Source organism: Eutrigla gurnardus (genome assembly GCF_963514095.1).
Source record: "Eutrigla gurnardus genome assembly, chromosome: 13".
NCBI lineage: Eukaryota > Metazoa > Chordata > Actinopteri > Perciformes > Triglidae > Eutrigla > Eutrigla gurnardus.
The window spans coordinates 7,033,069-7,049,671 of NC_139936.1; the positions used below are offsets into that span (position 1 = coordinate 7,033,069).

The following is a 16,603-nucleotide window of genomic DNA, read 5'->3' on the forward strand; positions in this document are numbered from 1 at the left end:
ATCAGGTGAGATAAACAAAACCTGCATAATGTTAGCAAAAATCATGTTATTTCAGAAAAGTGTGAAAGTATCCCAAACTATCTATAAAGTATAAATCATATTCAATTAAATGTATATTAAATTAAAATATAATATATTCTGGTGAGCAGCTCTATGAAAGAGGGAAAGTATTATTTCTTTATATAGCACTTTTTTAAAACCAGAGCAAAGCACCATTCTAAAAATAAGATAATAAATAATTACAACACATTTTATTACAGTACTGTGTCAGTGTCATATGCACTTAACCTTTATTTATTTTATTAGATCAGTTACCTATTATAGTACAGTAAATAATCTTCTGTTAAAGTCTACATAGGTGATATCAGACTGCTGACAGTCAACAAAACAGTGATACCCTTTGTGCCTGCTATGCACTGGGGTTGAAGTCATCAACAGATATGTACAATATGTTTGGTAGTGGTAAGCACTCGTTTGAAAGGTTTTGTGGCTTAAATAATACAGAGAGCCTCCAAATGAAGTAGCTCCGCAGACTGGAAACCTGCATGTTGTTGCCCCCTATAGGAAACCAGATGCACTGCCTCATATTTCCAACAAGACAAAACTTACTGACACATTTTTATTACATTTCATGTAAACATTACATATGTTTATCTTTCACTGCAGTTGTAATGACAATCCGCAAAAATCCCTTTTGAGAAAAACATGCATTACGGCATTATCGTATGATTTCTCAGAGAGAAAGCAGCATAAAGGAAAGCAGGCTCTTTGGTGGAGAGTTGGGACCTCAACATTATTATTTCGATTTTTTTCAAAACGACATAAACCAGCTTTTCAGTAGCACAGATGACATTGACTCAAACCAGACACACAATATATTACAATATATTGTACAAGACAGAGCGGGTCTATGTACATTTACTTTGGATGTACTTGCAGCAAAACATTACTGACACCTAGTTCATTGTCCAAAACATGAGCAAATGAGTCAAGCCCAACAACAGCTAAAGCTAGTCAGTATGCTCAGCAGCTATGGCTGTCAATGTGTCGACTCATTCTGAATCAGAGCCCAATTCCAATTAGTTTCATATTCCAACAAAAACATAAAAAGTCATTTTCAGACAGCGGCAATATGGAAGGAGCAGCCTGACATGATGTGAATCCACATTTGCCAGCCATGTGAAGCTAGTGAATATTAACATATTGGCTCGCTTAGAGTGAGTGTTAGCTGAATAGCAAAGAGACTGGGCTCCTCCAGGAAATTAAGCTGATGGTGTTCGCAATGACACATAATCAAGCTTAAAAGAGTGAATTTAGTTTGTGCAGTTTTCTCTGCTGAAGGGAACAAAAAGTAATTTGGTGCATGGCATTGAATCGGTTCTGCCGAGCCTTCAAGCTGTTTGCATGGTAGGTCTTTGTCATCGTCAACATTTAAGAGCACATTTAGTTTTACAATGTCTTCATTTCTAATTAAGTCAGATTACAGGGTCAAATGCTTCACCACAAAATGCATGCATATAACAACAGTTAATGTTAAAAAAACGGATTCTTGTTGAGAGAATTAACACAATACATTTTGTAACTAATAATACCATATAATAATATATTCCAATATTTGAGACACTTGAAGATTCAGATTGGAATTCATACATAGTAACATATTTTCCTTTTGGACAAGAACATAACATTTGCATCTGTATGTTAACAGTGGGCATGTCGATAATAAAATCTCTGGTATGGAGCAAGTGGTTATAACATTCAAACTGGAACACATCTTTCCCCTCATGCTTCAGACTACTGAATAATATGCTGAAACATAACAGACTTCCTATAGACATTATTCCATTGAGATCATGGATAAAACAGAATGGCAACTTTCAGTTACAGAACTATTAAGGGTACAATAATAACATACAACAAGGCAAGTAGTGGTAAACATTCAAACAGAGACAAACATCAAGTAGTACACAAAGTAAACACGGATAGAATTCGGCTGTGTGGAGACTAGAATTAGCAGCTAAATCGTATAAAAATTAGCAAAAGAGAAGTCGAGACATCTTTAAAATGTGGGAAAAAATATACAAAAAAATGTATAAATGTATAAAAGTCAAGTAACACAAACTGTGCATTTGACAGATAATGCTCAGTGGCAAAGGTTATCCCCTGTCAGGTGAGCCTGATACAAAAAACCCCTGAGAAATACAGCTCATCCAGTAACAGGTCAGAGTGAGGAATGACAGTATGTTGGCATCCCGTATTAGATGCATTTGAAACTCACAAATAGGCTGGCGGTTGAGCGTTAACAGGCGTGTCACACAGGATGATGGGGATCAGCACTGTGAGGTTGGAGGAATATTTTACACAGAGGTTCACCTGTAGGAGACACAAGAAAACAACATAAACACACTAGAAATCCTGATCCGCTGAAAATCCATCACAGATATAATAAGTAACATCAAGTCTAGATGTATTTAAAGCTCTATGAACAACTGAGCCAAACTGGATCAGAAACAAATAAATGATTTCTTCCAGCATCTTAGTCATTGGTACCAACCTCAATAAAGTAATCCACATGGATGATGCTGCAGTTAGAAATGGTGTGCGATGTCAACGGGGGGATAGTGAGCTCAATTACAGTGTGCACATCAGAGGTGTGAGCGCTGATGGCATTTCCTGTCATTGACACTATGTTTTTCATGAACATCCTGCTATTGACCCTATTGAGGGTGTAGAAAAGCTGTTTCTGCTGCAGTGTCACCTTTGGCGTCGCTGTTCGAGTTGAAGCATTACTAAACTTACAAAATATTTTCACAGTTTCCCCTGCAGGAAGAACAGACAGAGTTGTTTGGATGTGGTGATCTCCAAGCCGTCATGATTATTTCACTATGCAGACGGATGGATGAACGAATAGAAACGGTACCAGGGATGAAGGCTTTCTTCTCTACACTGGCTGTCATGGTGATAGGACCAGAGGCACACCACAGGCAGCACACTGTCATGTCGTTGGATCCTGAGAGAGGAGCCTGCAGACAAACAGCACAGTGACTGAGGTGCAGTAGATCACATGAGGAATAGACATAAAGGCACGTGATGAAAGTTGCCTACCCCCGGTATGTTAACGTGTTTGTGATTTACTTACCTGCAACTCTGGCTGGTTGGTATCAATGCGGCCCGCAAAGTTCAACTCTGTTACAAATTCCTTGTCCATATGCCAGGGTCTGCTGATGCCCACTGTCAAGGTGTACACTACTTGTCCATGAACTCCACGGAAGCTGGATGGGAAGTCTCTGCATTGATAAAGAATAATTATTAAGAAAGGAAAACGGTCGTAGTGACTTACTGATGGAAACAATCTCAGATACGATCTTTAAGTCTATCCATCTAATCATACCGACAGCAATGAATAAATTAAATGCTCTCTGATGTAAAAATAAATAAATTAAAATGTCATTTGTGGAATATTACATTTATTTAATATGGAACATAAAACACTTGAAATCATAAGAATGTCATCATAGGCTACACACCTGGGCCCTCATTTATAAAACTGTGCGTAGGATCCTAACTAAAAGTGTACGTACGCCAAAAAGCCAAAGTTTGCGTGCGCCAAAAAAAAATCTGATTTATAAAACTGTGCGCACGCAAGCTGTACGCAATGTTCCCTTTATAAATCACAGGATCACCTACAAGTGTGCGTACCTGAGTCCCGCCCTGTACACGCCCATATTTTACTATGTTAATGAGCCGGCATGCAATCGTTTCCGTGTGGTGAATCACGGCGACAGGTCAGGAAAAAGCAAAGAAACGTAACTTTTCAGAAACGGAGAAAGAGACACTTGTTGGGGAGGTGGAGGCACGGACAATAATTTAATTTAGTGGTCACAGCAGCGGGATCACGAATAAAAAGACGCAGTGCGAGTGGCAACACATTGCTGCTGCTGTCAACGGCGTCAGTGGGACGGAGCGGACGGTGAACTGAAGGTAAATGACATCTTTCCGCTCCTAACATGGATTTAATGTATTGCTTGAGTATTTGAGGAGGTTTGATTTTGATGTGACTTTGACGGGGATTGTGTCTGAAAAGGAGGGAGAAACAGACGCGACTGAGAGGGATAAGGGTGAACAGATTTTAAACTTTTATTGTATATAAAACAAAACGTTAAATAGTTTTTGTCCTTCCAGAGTCTGCAGCGTGTGGCGTAGAGGAGGGTGACGTGAGGAGGGTGACGGTGACGGGCCCTCGGCACAGCGTCCGGGTCCGGCGCAAAGCAGCAGCGCACCCCGGACGCATGGCACATCAAGCGGTCGGGTGCACACTGATGCCGTCCTGCAACTTCAGCGAGACACAATCACCGCCATCAACAACGTTGCAGATGAGCTACGGCAAACGCGCACTGTGATTAATAAAATAATACGTTTACAATGAACATTGATTGTTGTCTTCCTTATATTACAAACGCATAACATCCTCACGGATTCTTGCACCCTGTTGATACCCCTCCAGTCGGGCAGGGGGCCGAGGCTCATCATGCTGGGGTCTCTACCACCTTTGCCGAGTGGTAGAGTCTGCCTCCTGAAGTTTGCTAAAGTTGCGCTCTCCACGCTCCACGACTGAGCGCGCACGAGCGTGCCACTCATTATAGCGCATTTCCTCTGCGCTCTGGTGGTTTAAAAACGAGGATAAGTGTAACAATTATACGATGGCTTAATGGCTGTATGTATGTGCGTTGATTATATATAAAAATAAGGAGAATATTTAGTTATTCCCGCTGTGTTCTACAGTGATCTAATGGAAGGTATTACTGTATTACATGCAATTGGGCCGTCTCCTCCTCCTGCGGTGACAGCGCTGATTCAATATTTCAAAAATGATTTTGATTTAAGATACAAGTCAGATTTTAAAAGAAGGTGTTAATATGAAAAAAACTATCACTCATTAAAAGCGTCAAAAACATTGCTGGAGTTCATCATGATAACGCAGATCTAACGTATGATATGGAGTGTAATTAAATGTGTGCGAGTCATCAAAAATATATAGTTCTTCTCACGTTTACTGCTGATTCCCTTCCAGTCTCCAGAATGTGCGTACCGGTACGCATGCCTCAGAGTTTGCTTACGGGTACGCACACTTTCCCGTCAAGTTTGTTTTTTATAGATCACAACATTTGCGTGGAAAGTGGCGTACGCACGTTTCCAGCCCCGTTTTGTGCGTACGCAAGCTTTATAAATGAGGGCCCAGGTTTATTCATCGACCACACATTTTAATTTAGCTTAATGCAGCCGTTTGAATTAAAACAAGTAGATAAATTAATTGACAAAAAGAAATGTAAAATAAAAACCCAAACTTTTAGATAACATATGTTGTCATCAAAGTACAAAAGTGTATGAGGGTGATAATACGTGTACGTCGACCCCCCCCCCCCCAAAAGTGTTCATACACACCCCTGTGGGATCTGGCACGTAACGGGATACACATGCGTGCCAGGCGGCAGTTTTGCTGTCCCAACAGCGGCTGCGAGAGGAAGACAAACTTGCGTGACTTCACTCACAATGACTCATTGTTTACAACGTTAGAATGCACCCGAACGGTTATCAGTGAGCGCGTACCGTGGCTTGCTTGAGAGATGGCGGTTTTTAAGTTGAAGAAGTCCAGCTTTGCATGGAAGTGTTTCCGAGTTCTTCTTCTCCGCTTCGACCCCCCTCCCCCGGTTGACCAGTGGACGCTCGCCTTTCCGACCAGCGTCATCGTAATCGAAGTGATTTTCGTCTCCTTCGTGAGGTCGAAGGAGAGCTGGCCCGTCAGTAGATCGCCAGCGGAGAACGTGCCCTTCTCATTCAAAGCGTTGAAGTTGATGTTGAAGTTCTTTATCTTCTCGAACATCGTTGAGACCAGTTAAAACAAAAACAACAACAAACAAAAAAAAGAAGAAAAACGGTGTTAAAAGATGCAATATTCTAGTTCTACAAAAGCAAAAGTGTCCCTGCAGTTTAAACAGATCAACTTGTTCGTGCAAACCGGAGACGTAATCATCAATTATTACAAGACAACAGAAAAAACAAATGCCAACGCGCATGCGCAGAACATGCGGCACACCCAACCTTGATTTAGGGAGGAGCCAGGGGTGTCATGTCGGTCATGTGGGATGAAGGGTTAACGAAGAGGCTAAAAGTAAGTGATTTAACGACCAGTGGTGGAATGTGGAACTACATGTATTTATATTTGATACACTGTGTTCTTACTATTTCTTTATTTTTTTTATTTATTTGTTTATTTAAAAGGGACAATGCACATCAATTGACATTTTCAGTTTACACTCAAAATGTAAATATGCCAGAGTTAGCAAAAAAGCTCATTTTCGTCTGTAGTCCCTTGGCAGGTCAACACATCATCACATTACATTAGTGAGAAAAAAATAAAAAATGCAAGAAGGATAGAAAGCAAAAGAGAAAAAAGATAGAGAGAGAGAAAACAGACATGAAAAAATAAAATAAAATAAGTGCAACACAAAGAAGTGCAGCACAAGTAGGTCAGTTATTGATGATTGCAGTTTTGGTTGTTTTTAATCCATCTCTTACGTTTTATTTTAAATGATAGATAGCTGGTGCTTTCTCTAAGTTCAGTAGGAGTTCTTGAGTAAAAGACTTCTCCCATCACTGAATCCAAACCATCTGTCATATTTCTGCATGTTGGGCTTCTAGCCCACACTTACATACAATTACTCTTCACTTATTGGATGTAGGTCGAATATGTGTAAATATCAAATTAGTTATTCACAAGCAATGTATATGAATAAAGGTAATACATACTTTGTGTTAAAATTAACAAATGAAAACCTACCTGAATATGTTTTTGTCGCCCTACTGTGTTGGCACTCATACTCGAGACTGCTTGTGATATTTGGACAATGACCTTGATCACACATTGGAGTTGAGGAGTCCATCCATTGTCTACCGCTTATCCTGTATTCAGGGTCGCGGGGGGCTGGAGCCGATCCCAGCTGTCATTGGGTGAAGGAGGGTACACGCCAGTCTATCACAGGGCCGGAGTTGAGGAGTTATCATGACAATTGCCATTGTATCTCACATTTTATTTACTTTTTCTTTATTATCAACATATTCTTGTAAAAGGAATCCAAGTAAAGGCTTTACGGCCAAATCCCTGCTTCAGAAATGAGATACATTATACATTTACTTCCTTTAAAATAGAAATGTATGTTCTCTTTTCAGAAAGGGGGGCGAAGATTTCTTTAGTTAGATTAGTCATTTAAAAGAAGAAAAGGCTTTTTAATGGTGATTTACTTATTTCCAAGAACCATATGAGCATATCTGGTAAACACACATTTAAAGTGGTGCTTTCTTGTGATTATTCATGGAGAAAATCAGTTTTACAGACTTGCATTAAATCAACTAAGACAACAAATGCATGCGTGTTGGTTGACCTACACTATTTTTGTCAAAAGACAGCCCTCTTCTTGTATGACCAGATTTGAGATGATTTACAGATTTTATAGAGACATCTGAAGATGTTAAGATAATTTGATCCATTGAGGCACACAAACTCGTTACTCATTAAAAAAAGGTTGGGTCAGGAGATATCTGGGTTACTTAATCTCTTATCCTTATGTTTCTAGATGGTATTCTGATAAGAAGTAATAACACAAGTATGTAAGAACTTGGTGACAGATGGTAGGCAAACTTTCTGTACTGTGGGATATGAGTATTATTAGAATAAACATTTATAAATCATGATCCGTTGATGATAATTACGAGGAGAACACAAATGTGTAAAAATGTGTTTCTGTGGGTTTTTCTTTTTGGATTTTAAGTCAAACGGATGTAATGGTTAGAAACGATTGTCAGATTACAGGGTCAAATGCTTCACCACAAAACGCATGCATATAACAGTTAATGTTAAAAAACCCAATTCTTGTTGAGAGAATGAACACATCTTCATGTTATATTTTTCAGGATTATTTGAGACACTTGAAGATTCAGATTGGAATTCATACATAGTAACATATTTTCCTTTTAGACAAGAACAGAACATTTGCATCTGTATGTTAACAGTGGGCATGTCGATAATAAAATCTCTGGTATGGAGCAAGTGGTTATAACATTCAAAATGGAACACATCTTTCCCCTCATGCTTCAGACTACTGAATAATATGCTGAAACATAACAAACTTCCTAAAGACATTACAATATTCCATTGAGATCATGGATAAAACAGAATGGCAACTTTCAGTTACAGAACTATTAAGGGTACAATAATAACATACAACAAGGCAAGTAGTGGTAAACATTCAAACAGAGACAAACATGATGAAAATGATGAAAATGTGTTTATTTGGATAAAACCCCTTGAGATGTACCATCTCGTTTTCGAGGGGGTCCAAACATATAGACAAACATAGATTCAACAGACAAACATGTTCTCAGCAATATAGAAAATCAAACAGACAAAACAAGCAAACAAACAAACAGAAAAAACCACAGTTATTGTAACTACATATGTACAGAACAAAACAACCGTAATAAGGCCACAATGGTCAACATTGAGACTAGAATGACAGTGTATAATGTTTAGTGTCAGTTCAACAAATCAGAAATGCATCTTCAGTGAAAACAGGAACAGGTCACCATGAGATGAGAAGACAGAGCATGCTTGAAAATACCAAGAGAGGAACTGGATCTGATATTAGCAGGAAGATTGTTCCAATCTGCTGGTGCTTTAAACATAAAAGCTCTTCTACCAAATGATTTAATGACATTGGGAACAAAAAAAAAGGTTGCGATGAATGTCTAATATGATAACTTGTTGTATATAGTAGGGTTGTCACGGTACTAAAATTTTCAACTCAATACCGATACTCAGGAAAATATTCGATACTCGATACCATTTTCGATACCACAAGGATGAAAAAAAGACCCCAAAATTTAAAATAAATATTTTTATTAACAAAAAAAATGCAAAAATAACAAGTTTCAGGTCTGAGGTAGTGCAAAAAATAAATAAATAAAATAAACAATAACAATTGGAACAATATTTTGAGGTTGTAAAGGCAAGCCTGATAAAAACTAAATTGGGGTGGTATCGATACTTCTGAAAATGAGTATCGTATCCGGATACAACATTTTAGTATCGATACTTTTTTGAGTTTCGATACTTTTGACAACCCTAGTATATAGTGTAAGATACTGCTGTAGATAGGATGGGTAATTAAAGTAAATGCATTTGTATATCAGCTGTAACCAGTGCATGTGTCTTCTCATATTCAATGTTGGCCAGTTGAGTCTAGTGTACATTGTGCAGTGATGGGTAAGAAAAGGGCATCCAAGGACAAATCTACAGAGTCTATTGTAGGCTATGTTAAGTGAAGCAAGGTCTGATTTATGAGCACTTTGATATATAACATCACAATAATCTATAATTGGGAGTATAAGTTGAGTGGCCAGTTTCTTACGTACATTAGATGGAAAACAAGTACGAGAACGATACAACATATTAATCCCAAAATTGACTTTGCATAAAAGATGATTAATGTGAGGTTTAAAAGTAAGTTCAGAGTCTAGCCAAACGCCAAGATATTTGAAGGTGTCAACTTTTTGCAGTGGAGAGCCGTCATTACAGTTTATAACACAAGAACCAGGGATGGATTTAAGTTTATGTCTGGTACCAAATATCATAATATAGGATTTTGATTTATTAAGAAGGAGTTTGTTACATGACAACCATTCCTGGACAGAAATAAAGTCGGACTGAAGGGAGGACTGAATTTGTGTTATGTCAGACTGGGATGTATATATGACGGTGTCATCAGCATAAAGTTGAACACGGCATTTAGCAAGACTTGTTGGGAGATTATTTACATAGATCGAAAATAGAAGTGGGCCAAGAGTTGACCCCTGAGGGACACCACATTGTTGCGTAAGAAAATCAGATTGATATCCATTTAAGACAACACACTGTTTTCTGTTGTGAAGGTAAGAGCTAAACCACTGGACTGCATTGAGAGAGAGACCAATATTGAACAGTTTGTCTAATAGAAAATAGCGATCAACAAAATCAAAAGCTTTAGTTAAATCAATAAAGATTGCACCAGTGAGTTCACCATTTTCAGCAGCAGAAAACACATCATTTGTAAATTTCAAAAGAGCAGTTGTTGTTGAATGGTTTGACCTGAAACCCGACTGGAAAGGTGATAGTATATTGTTAATTGTGAGGTAGTGAGAAAGTTGATTATAAATTAACTTTTCAAATACTTTAGCGATGGAACATACATCAAGTAGTACACAAAGTAAACACGGATAGAATTCGGTTGTGTGGAGACTAGAATTAGCAGCTAAATCGTATAAAAATTAGCAAAAGAGAAGTTGAGACATCTTTAAAATGTGGAAAAAAATATAAAACCCCTGAGAAATACAGCTCATCCAGTAACAGGTCAGAGTGAGGAATGACAGTATGTTGTCATCCCGTATTAGATGCATTTGAAACTCACAAATGGACTGGCGGTTGAGCGTTAACAGGCGTGTCACACAGGATGATGGGGATCAGCACTGTGAGGTTGAAGGAATATTTTACACAGAGGTTCACCTGTAGGAGACACAAGAAAACAACATAAACACACTAGAAATCCTGATCCGCTGAAAATCCATCACAGATATAATAAGTAACATCAAATCTAGATGTATTTAAAGTAGCAAATGAAAGCTCTATGAACAACTGAGCCAAACTGGATCAGAAACAAATAAATGATTTCTTCCAGCATCTTAGTCATTGGTACCAACCTCAATAAAGTAATCCACATGGATGATGCTGCAGTTAGAAATGGTGTGCGATGTCAACGGGGGGATAGTGAGCTCAATTACAGTGTGCACATTAGAGGTGTGAGCGCTGATGGCATTTCCTGTCATTGACACTATGTTTTTCATGACCATCCTGCTATGGCCCCTATTGAGGGTGTAGAAAAGCTGTTTCTGCTGCAGTGTCACCTTTGGCGTCGCTGTTCGAGTTGAGGCGTTACTAAACTTACAAAATATTTTCACAGTTTCCCCTGCAGGAAGAACAGACAGAGTTGTTTAGATGTGGTGATCTCCAAGCCGTCATGATTATTTCACTATGCAGACGGATGGATGAACGAATAGAAACGGTACCAGGGATGAAGGCTTTCTTCTCTACACTGGCTGTCATGGTGATAGGACCAGAGGCACACCACAGGAAGCACACTGTCATGTAGTTGGATCCTGAGAGAGGAGCCTGCAGACAAACAGCACAGTGACTGAGGTGCAGTAGATCACATGAGGAATAGACATAAAGGCACGTGATGAAAGTTGCCTACCCCCGGTATGTTAACGTGTTTGTGATTTACTTACCTGCAACTCTGGCTGGTTGGTATCAATGCGGCCCTCAAAGTTCAACTCTGTTACAAATTCCTTGACCATATGCCAGGGTCTGCTGATGCCCACTGTCAAGGTGTACACTACTTGTCCATGAACTCCACGGAAGCTGGATGGGAAGTCTCTGCATTGATAAAGAATAATTATTAAGAAAGGAAAACGTTCATAGTGACTTACTGATGGAAACAATCTCAGATACGATCTTTAAGTCTATCCATCTAATCATACCGACAGCAATGAATAAATTAAATGCTCTCTGATGTAAAAATAAATAAATTAAAATGTCATTTGTGGAATATTACATTTAGGCTACACAGAAACATTAACTATTTAATAAAGAACATAAAAGCATAAGAATGTCATCATAGGCTACACACCTGGTTTATTCATCAACCACACATTTTAATTTTGAATTAAAACAAGTAAATAAATTACTTGACAAAAAGAAATGTAAAATAAAACCCCAAACTTTTAGATAACATATTTTGTCATCAAAGTACAGTGACATGAAGGGCGAGGGATTCTTGTGTGTTTTTCCAAATGACGTACTCTACTTTTAAGTTATCAGTCTTGCTTCCAACTAAAGACAAAAGTGTATGAGGGTGATAATACGTCAACCCCCCCCCCCCAAAAAAAGGATCTATAAAAGAAAAAAGACAATCAAAGTTGACAACTGAGTGTTCATACACACCCCTGTGGGATCTGGCACGTAACGGGATACACATGCGTGCCAGGCGGCAGTTTTGCTGTCTCAACAGCGGCTGCGAGAGGAAGACAAACTTGCGTGACTTCACTCACAATGACTCATTGTTTACAACGTTAGAATGCACCCGAATCAGTTAGTGCATACCGTCGCTTGCTTGAGAGATGGCGGTTTTTAAGTTGAAGAAGTCAAGCTTTGCATGGAAGTGTTTCCGAGTTTTTCTTCTCCCCTTCGACCCCCCTCCCCCGGTTGACCAGTGGACGCTCGCCTTTCCGACCAGCGTCATCGTAATCGAAGTGATTTTCGTCTCCTTCGTGAGGTCGAAGGAGAGCTGGCCCGTCAGTAGATCGCCAGCGGAGAACGTGCCCTTCTCATTCAAAGCGTTGAAGTTGATGTTGAAGTTCTTTATCTTCTCGGACATCGTTGAGACCAGTTAAAACAAAAACAACAACAAACAAACAAAAAAAGAAGAAAAACGGTGTTAAAAGATGCAATATTCTAGTTCTACAAAAGCAAAAGTGTCCCTGCAGTTTAAACAGATCAACTTGTTCGTGCAAACCGGAGACGTAATCACCAATTTAAGTATTACAAGACAACAGAAAGAAACAAATGCCAAAAGGCTGCGCATGCGCAGAACATGCGGCACACCCAACCTTGATTTAGGGAGGAGCCAGGGGTCTCTTCTTCTTCTTTAGTTAGGCAGACTAGACGCAGCTTTGGCGTATTGCTGCCCCTACAGTTAGTTATTAAGAACTACATCAAATCCTTTTGTACAATCCTGTTTGGTGTAGATAATCCACCAATTTCTTTGTTTTGACCCAAGAATCTAGATTTAGAAGCGTTCGTATGTTAAAAACGGTTTCCCCATCTGCTCCAAGATTCCTGAAGAGAGTCCTTCTCTGACTGGAGTATATTTTGCACTGGAGTAGTACATGTTTCACTGTCTCACTATCTCCACACTGCCATCAGGATGCTTACCAATCAGAGCCAACCCACTCCTCAGCCCACAGTGTCCAAGTCTCAATCTCGAGATTACTACAGAGTCTTTCCTACTGCACCTGTAAGTGCACTTGTCTTTATTTACCGTTTCCTGCACTGAAAAATATGCCCTTCCTTTCCTTTCCTTCTCCCAAGACTTTTGCCACTTTTCTTTTAGATACCTGTTTATTATTTCACTATACTCTGGTGCCCCATATTGCAACTGAATTTGCACACTTTCCTCCATCACCGCCTTCTTTGCCATCTCATCCGCCTCCTCATTCCCTTTCACACCCATATGTGCCGGAACCCAAAGAAACCCCACCTCATACCCTGCCTTGTGGATTCTAAACACAGATTGTACAATTTCTACAACTAAATCAGGTCTGGACTTGGATTAACTTCTTTTATTGTAGTTAATGTTGCTGCTGAATCACTGCATATGATTGCATTTCCCTGTTTATTGTCCTCAACCCATCTTACTGCCAACAGAACTGCCACCATTTCTGCTGTGAAGACTGACATATGATTTGATATTCTGTATCCTTTTTTATATCCGATTTCAGGTATGCTGATACCAACTGCCACTTTCCCACTCTCATGATCTTTTGACCCATCTGTATAAATTTGTAGGTGGTTTCCCCATTTTAGTTGCTGCCAGACTTTTACCTCCTTTACTACAACCTCTGACGTCCTTGCTTTGCTTTTATTCAAAAGCTTTAGGTCAACAATGGGATCTGGAACCAACCATGAGGCCACAGCTGGACGACACACTGGAGGACACACACTTATATCCACAATTCCAATTTCCTGTGCCACAGATTTTAATTTTTCTGCAAGATTTGTTTAAGTCCTTTTTGATGTTCCCATAAACTCCCAATGTTCACTCAGAAGGTTCTTTGTTGGTAACATTTCTTTTTGTCCTTTGAGCTTCATTAAATATCTCAAACCAAGTTTATGTCTCCTGATTTCTAACGGCATCTCCCCCATTTCTATCAGTAATGCTGGTATTGGAGTTGTTCTGAATGCTCCACAGCACACTCTTAGGGCTTTTGCTTGGACGATGTCAAGTTTCCTGATCACTGACGGAGCTGCTGATCCATAAACCATACTTCCATAGTCAATAGCTGATCTTATCATTGCTCTGTAGATCATCATCATTGATTCTCTATCAGCCCCCCAGTCTGACCCAGCCACACACCTAAGGACATTAATTATTTTCCCACACTTCAATGAAACCATTTCAACTTGTTTTTTCCCTGTCATCCTTTCGTCCAGCCATATTCCTAAAAACTTAAAATACTTGACTTTTTCAAGATTATTATTATACAGTTGTATTTGCTGGGTCGGCATACTTTTCTTATTTCCAAACACCATATATTTAGTTTTATCTGTAGAAATTTTAAAACCCCAATCATTAGCCCACTCAGTCACTTTCTCTAACGCACCTTGAATTTGGTTAAACAGGTAGGGGAGGTTCCTCCCTCGCTTCCAGATAGCCCCATCATCTGCAAATAATGAAAAACCAAATCCTTTCCCCACTCTACTAAACATGCCGTTAACCAGAATATTAAAAAGAAGTGGACTTATCACGCTTCCTTGAGGGGTTCCATTCTCCACCTCAAACTCATCTGAAAGTTCATTTCCAATCCTCACTTGAATTGACCGGTTGCATAAAAAGTTTTTGATCCAGTTAAACATTCTCCCTCTGATTCCAACGTCATAAAGTGCAATTAATAACCCTTCCTCCAAAGCATGTCATATGCTTTTTCTATATCCAGAAAGACTGCTACAACTGCTTCCTTATTTGCGATGGCTTTCTTTATGTCCATGTCTAAATTTAAAACAGCATCCATTGTTGACCGTCCCTGCCTAAATCCACTCTGATGCGTCACAAAGTAACCACTTTTTTCCAGCTTTTCCCCAAGCCTATCTGTTATCATACGTTCCATGATTTTGCATAAGACAGAGGTCAGGGCAATTGGTCTATAGGAACTAGGGTTATCGGGTTGCTTTCCAGGTTTCACAATTGGAACAATTACCGCATGCTTCCATTCTTTAGGAAGACATCCCCTCTCCCACACATTATTTATTAGGGCAAGCACTTCCTCCCCCATCAGTTCTCCAGAATGTTTAAATAATTGATACCCCAATCCGTCCCGTATACCTGGAGAGGTATCTTTCCCCTGATTAGTGGCTTTTTGTAACTCTCCTAGTGAGAAAAACAGATTGATATCATCAGCATTATCACTATTAATTTGCAGTTTATCCAGTTGCTTTCCTAATACTTCACATCGCCTCCTCCTATTTGCATTGTTAGAGCTATGTACTTTATGGAATTGTTTAACTAGCATATTTGCTTTTTCTTTGTTATTTACAGCTACAGCTCCATCACAGTGAAGTACAGGGATTGTTGCCTGCCGAAACACCCCTGTCATTCTATGTACAAGACTCCAAATCTTTTTTATGGGTGTATCTGGTCCTAATTTACCACAAAAATGTCTCCAACTTTGCTTCTTTGCCTCCTTAATGACACGTCTAGCCTTAGCTCTGAGTCTCTTATACTCAATAGCATTGCTCTCTAGTAGATGTTTTCTTAACCTTTTATAGGCTCTATTTCTAGCTCTGACTGCAAGGTTACATTCTTCGGTCCACCATGGAACCATTGCTCCTCTTACAGGAACTTTTTTCTTAGGAATATTCTGGGCTGCAGCTGACCATAATACCTTGGTTAAAGAACTATTCCACTCATCTACCCCTTTCTCACTATCTATTATTGATAAACTCTTATTCACATCATCCTCAAACTTGATCCAATTAGCCCTTTTATAATTGAGCCTCAATGACAGATTGACTGGTTCCTCAATTACACATCTGCCAAATTTACAAATGATTGGGACATGATCACTTCCCACGGTATATCGATCCATTGTCTCCCACCTACTAACCGATGCCAACTCTGCTGATGCAATTGTAATATCTATTGAAGAAGACATGCCCGACTTGTTCTGAACCATGTAGGACGACCATCATTTAACACAACTAGCTGGTTTTTATCAATGAAATCTTCTACAATTTTCCCATTTCTATTTCTCTTCTTGCTTCCCCACAGCTCATTGTGAGCATTAAAATCCCCAACCCACACCACTGGTACGCTAATCTGGTCCACAATTTCCTGAAAATGATTATCCTCTAAATTAATGCAGGGGTTATACAAATTAACAATGGTGATTTTCCCTCTGTCAGTCCATACTTCTATGATGACACATTCTAATACTGTATTCATTTCTATTCTTCTATATTGACTTCCATTTCTAATGAAAGTTGCACACCCCCCTCCTGCTGTATTCTCTCTGTCTTTCCTTTCACATTTATATCCTGGTATAATAAAATCAAGTCTCGGTTTCAACCAAGTTTCCTCAATGCAAATTATTTCTGGTTTTCTTTCAAGCCCATCTAACATATGTTTAAATTCTTGTCCATTTGCAATTAGACTCCTAGCATTCCATTGCATTAAGTAAAACA

General features: G+C 39.2%; 2 protein-coding genes across 3 annotated transcripts; both read right to left on the reverse strand.

The window, feature by feature from the left end:
- Positions 1-1,850: 1,850 nt before the first annotated feature.
- On the reverse strand, positions 1,851-6,030 carry LOC311022642 (arrestin domain-containing protein 3-like). 2 transcript variants are annotated; one of them, XM_084024079.1, is made up of 6 exons: positions 5,608-6,030; positions 5,443-5,512; positions 3,140-3,287; positions 2,921-3,023; positions 2,555-2,820; positions 1,851-2,373 (listed from the first exon to the last, which is right to left on the reverse strand). In XM_084024079.1, exons 1-6 carry the CDS (start codon positions 5,879-5,881, stop codon positions 2,275-2,277), a joined length of 960 nt encoding a protein of 319 aa, XP_083880205.1. In that variant the 5' UTR covers positions 5,882-6,030; the 3' UTR covers positions 1,851-2,274. The 2 variants fall into 2 exon arrangements, with proteins under 2 accessions (XP_083880205.1, XP_083880206.1); XM_084024080.1 differs by lacking the exon at positions 2,555-2,820.
- Positions 6,031-7,954: 1,924 nt separating this feature from the next.
- On the reverse strand, positions 7,955-12,712 carry LOC311022644 (arrestin domain-containing protein 3-like). Its single transcript, XM_084024082.1, has 6 exons — positions 12,248-12,712; positions 12,089-12,158; positions 11,374-11,521; positions 11,155-11,257; positions 10,789-11,054; positions 7,955-10,594 (listed from the first exon to the last, which is right to left on the reverse strand). Exons 1-6 carry the CDS (start codon positions 12,519-12,521, stop codon positions 10,496-10,498), a joined length of 960 nt encoding a protein of 319 aa, XP_083880208.1. The 5' UTR covers positions 12,522-12,712; the 3' UTR covers positions 7,955-10,495.
- Between the last annotated feature and the right edge of the window lie 3,891 nt (positions 12,713-16,603).

Excerpts from the sequence above, each read along its gene's own strand:
- LOC311022642 (XM_084024079.1), bottom strand. The coding sequence starts at position 5,881 with ATGTTCGAGAAGATAAAGAACTTCAACATCAACTTCAACGCTTTGAAT. Across the intron at positions 3,288-5,442 it reads ACGTGCCAGATCCCACAGGG|AGACTTCCCATCCAGCTTCC; the intron begins GTGTGTATGAAC and ends TTATCAATGCAG. Across the intron at positions 2,374-2,554 it reads ATGTGGATTACTTTATTGAG|GTGAACCTCTGTGTAAAATA; the intron begins GTTGGTACCAAT and ends TGTCTCCTACAG.
- LOC311022644 (XM_084024082.1), bottom strand. The coding sequence starts at position 12,521 with ATGTCCGAGAAGATAAAGAACTTCAACATCAACTTCAACGCTTTGAAT. Across the intron at positions 12,159-12,247 it reads CATCTCTCAAGCAAGCGACG|CCGCTGTTGAGACAGCAAAA; the intron begins GTATGCACTAAC and ends TTCCTCTCGCAG. Across the intron at positions 11,522-12,088 it reads ACGTGCCAGATCCCACAGGG|AGACTTCCCATCCAGCTTCC; the intron begins GTGTGTATGAAC and ends TTATCAATGCAG.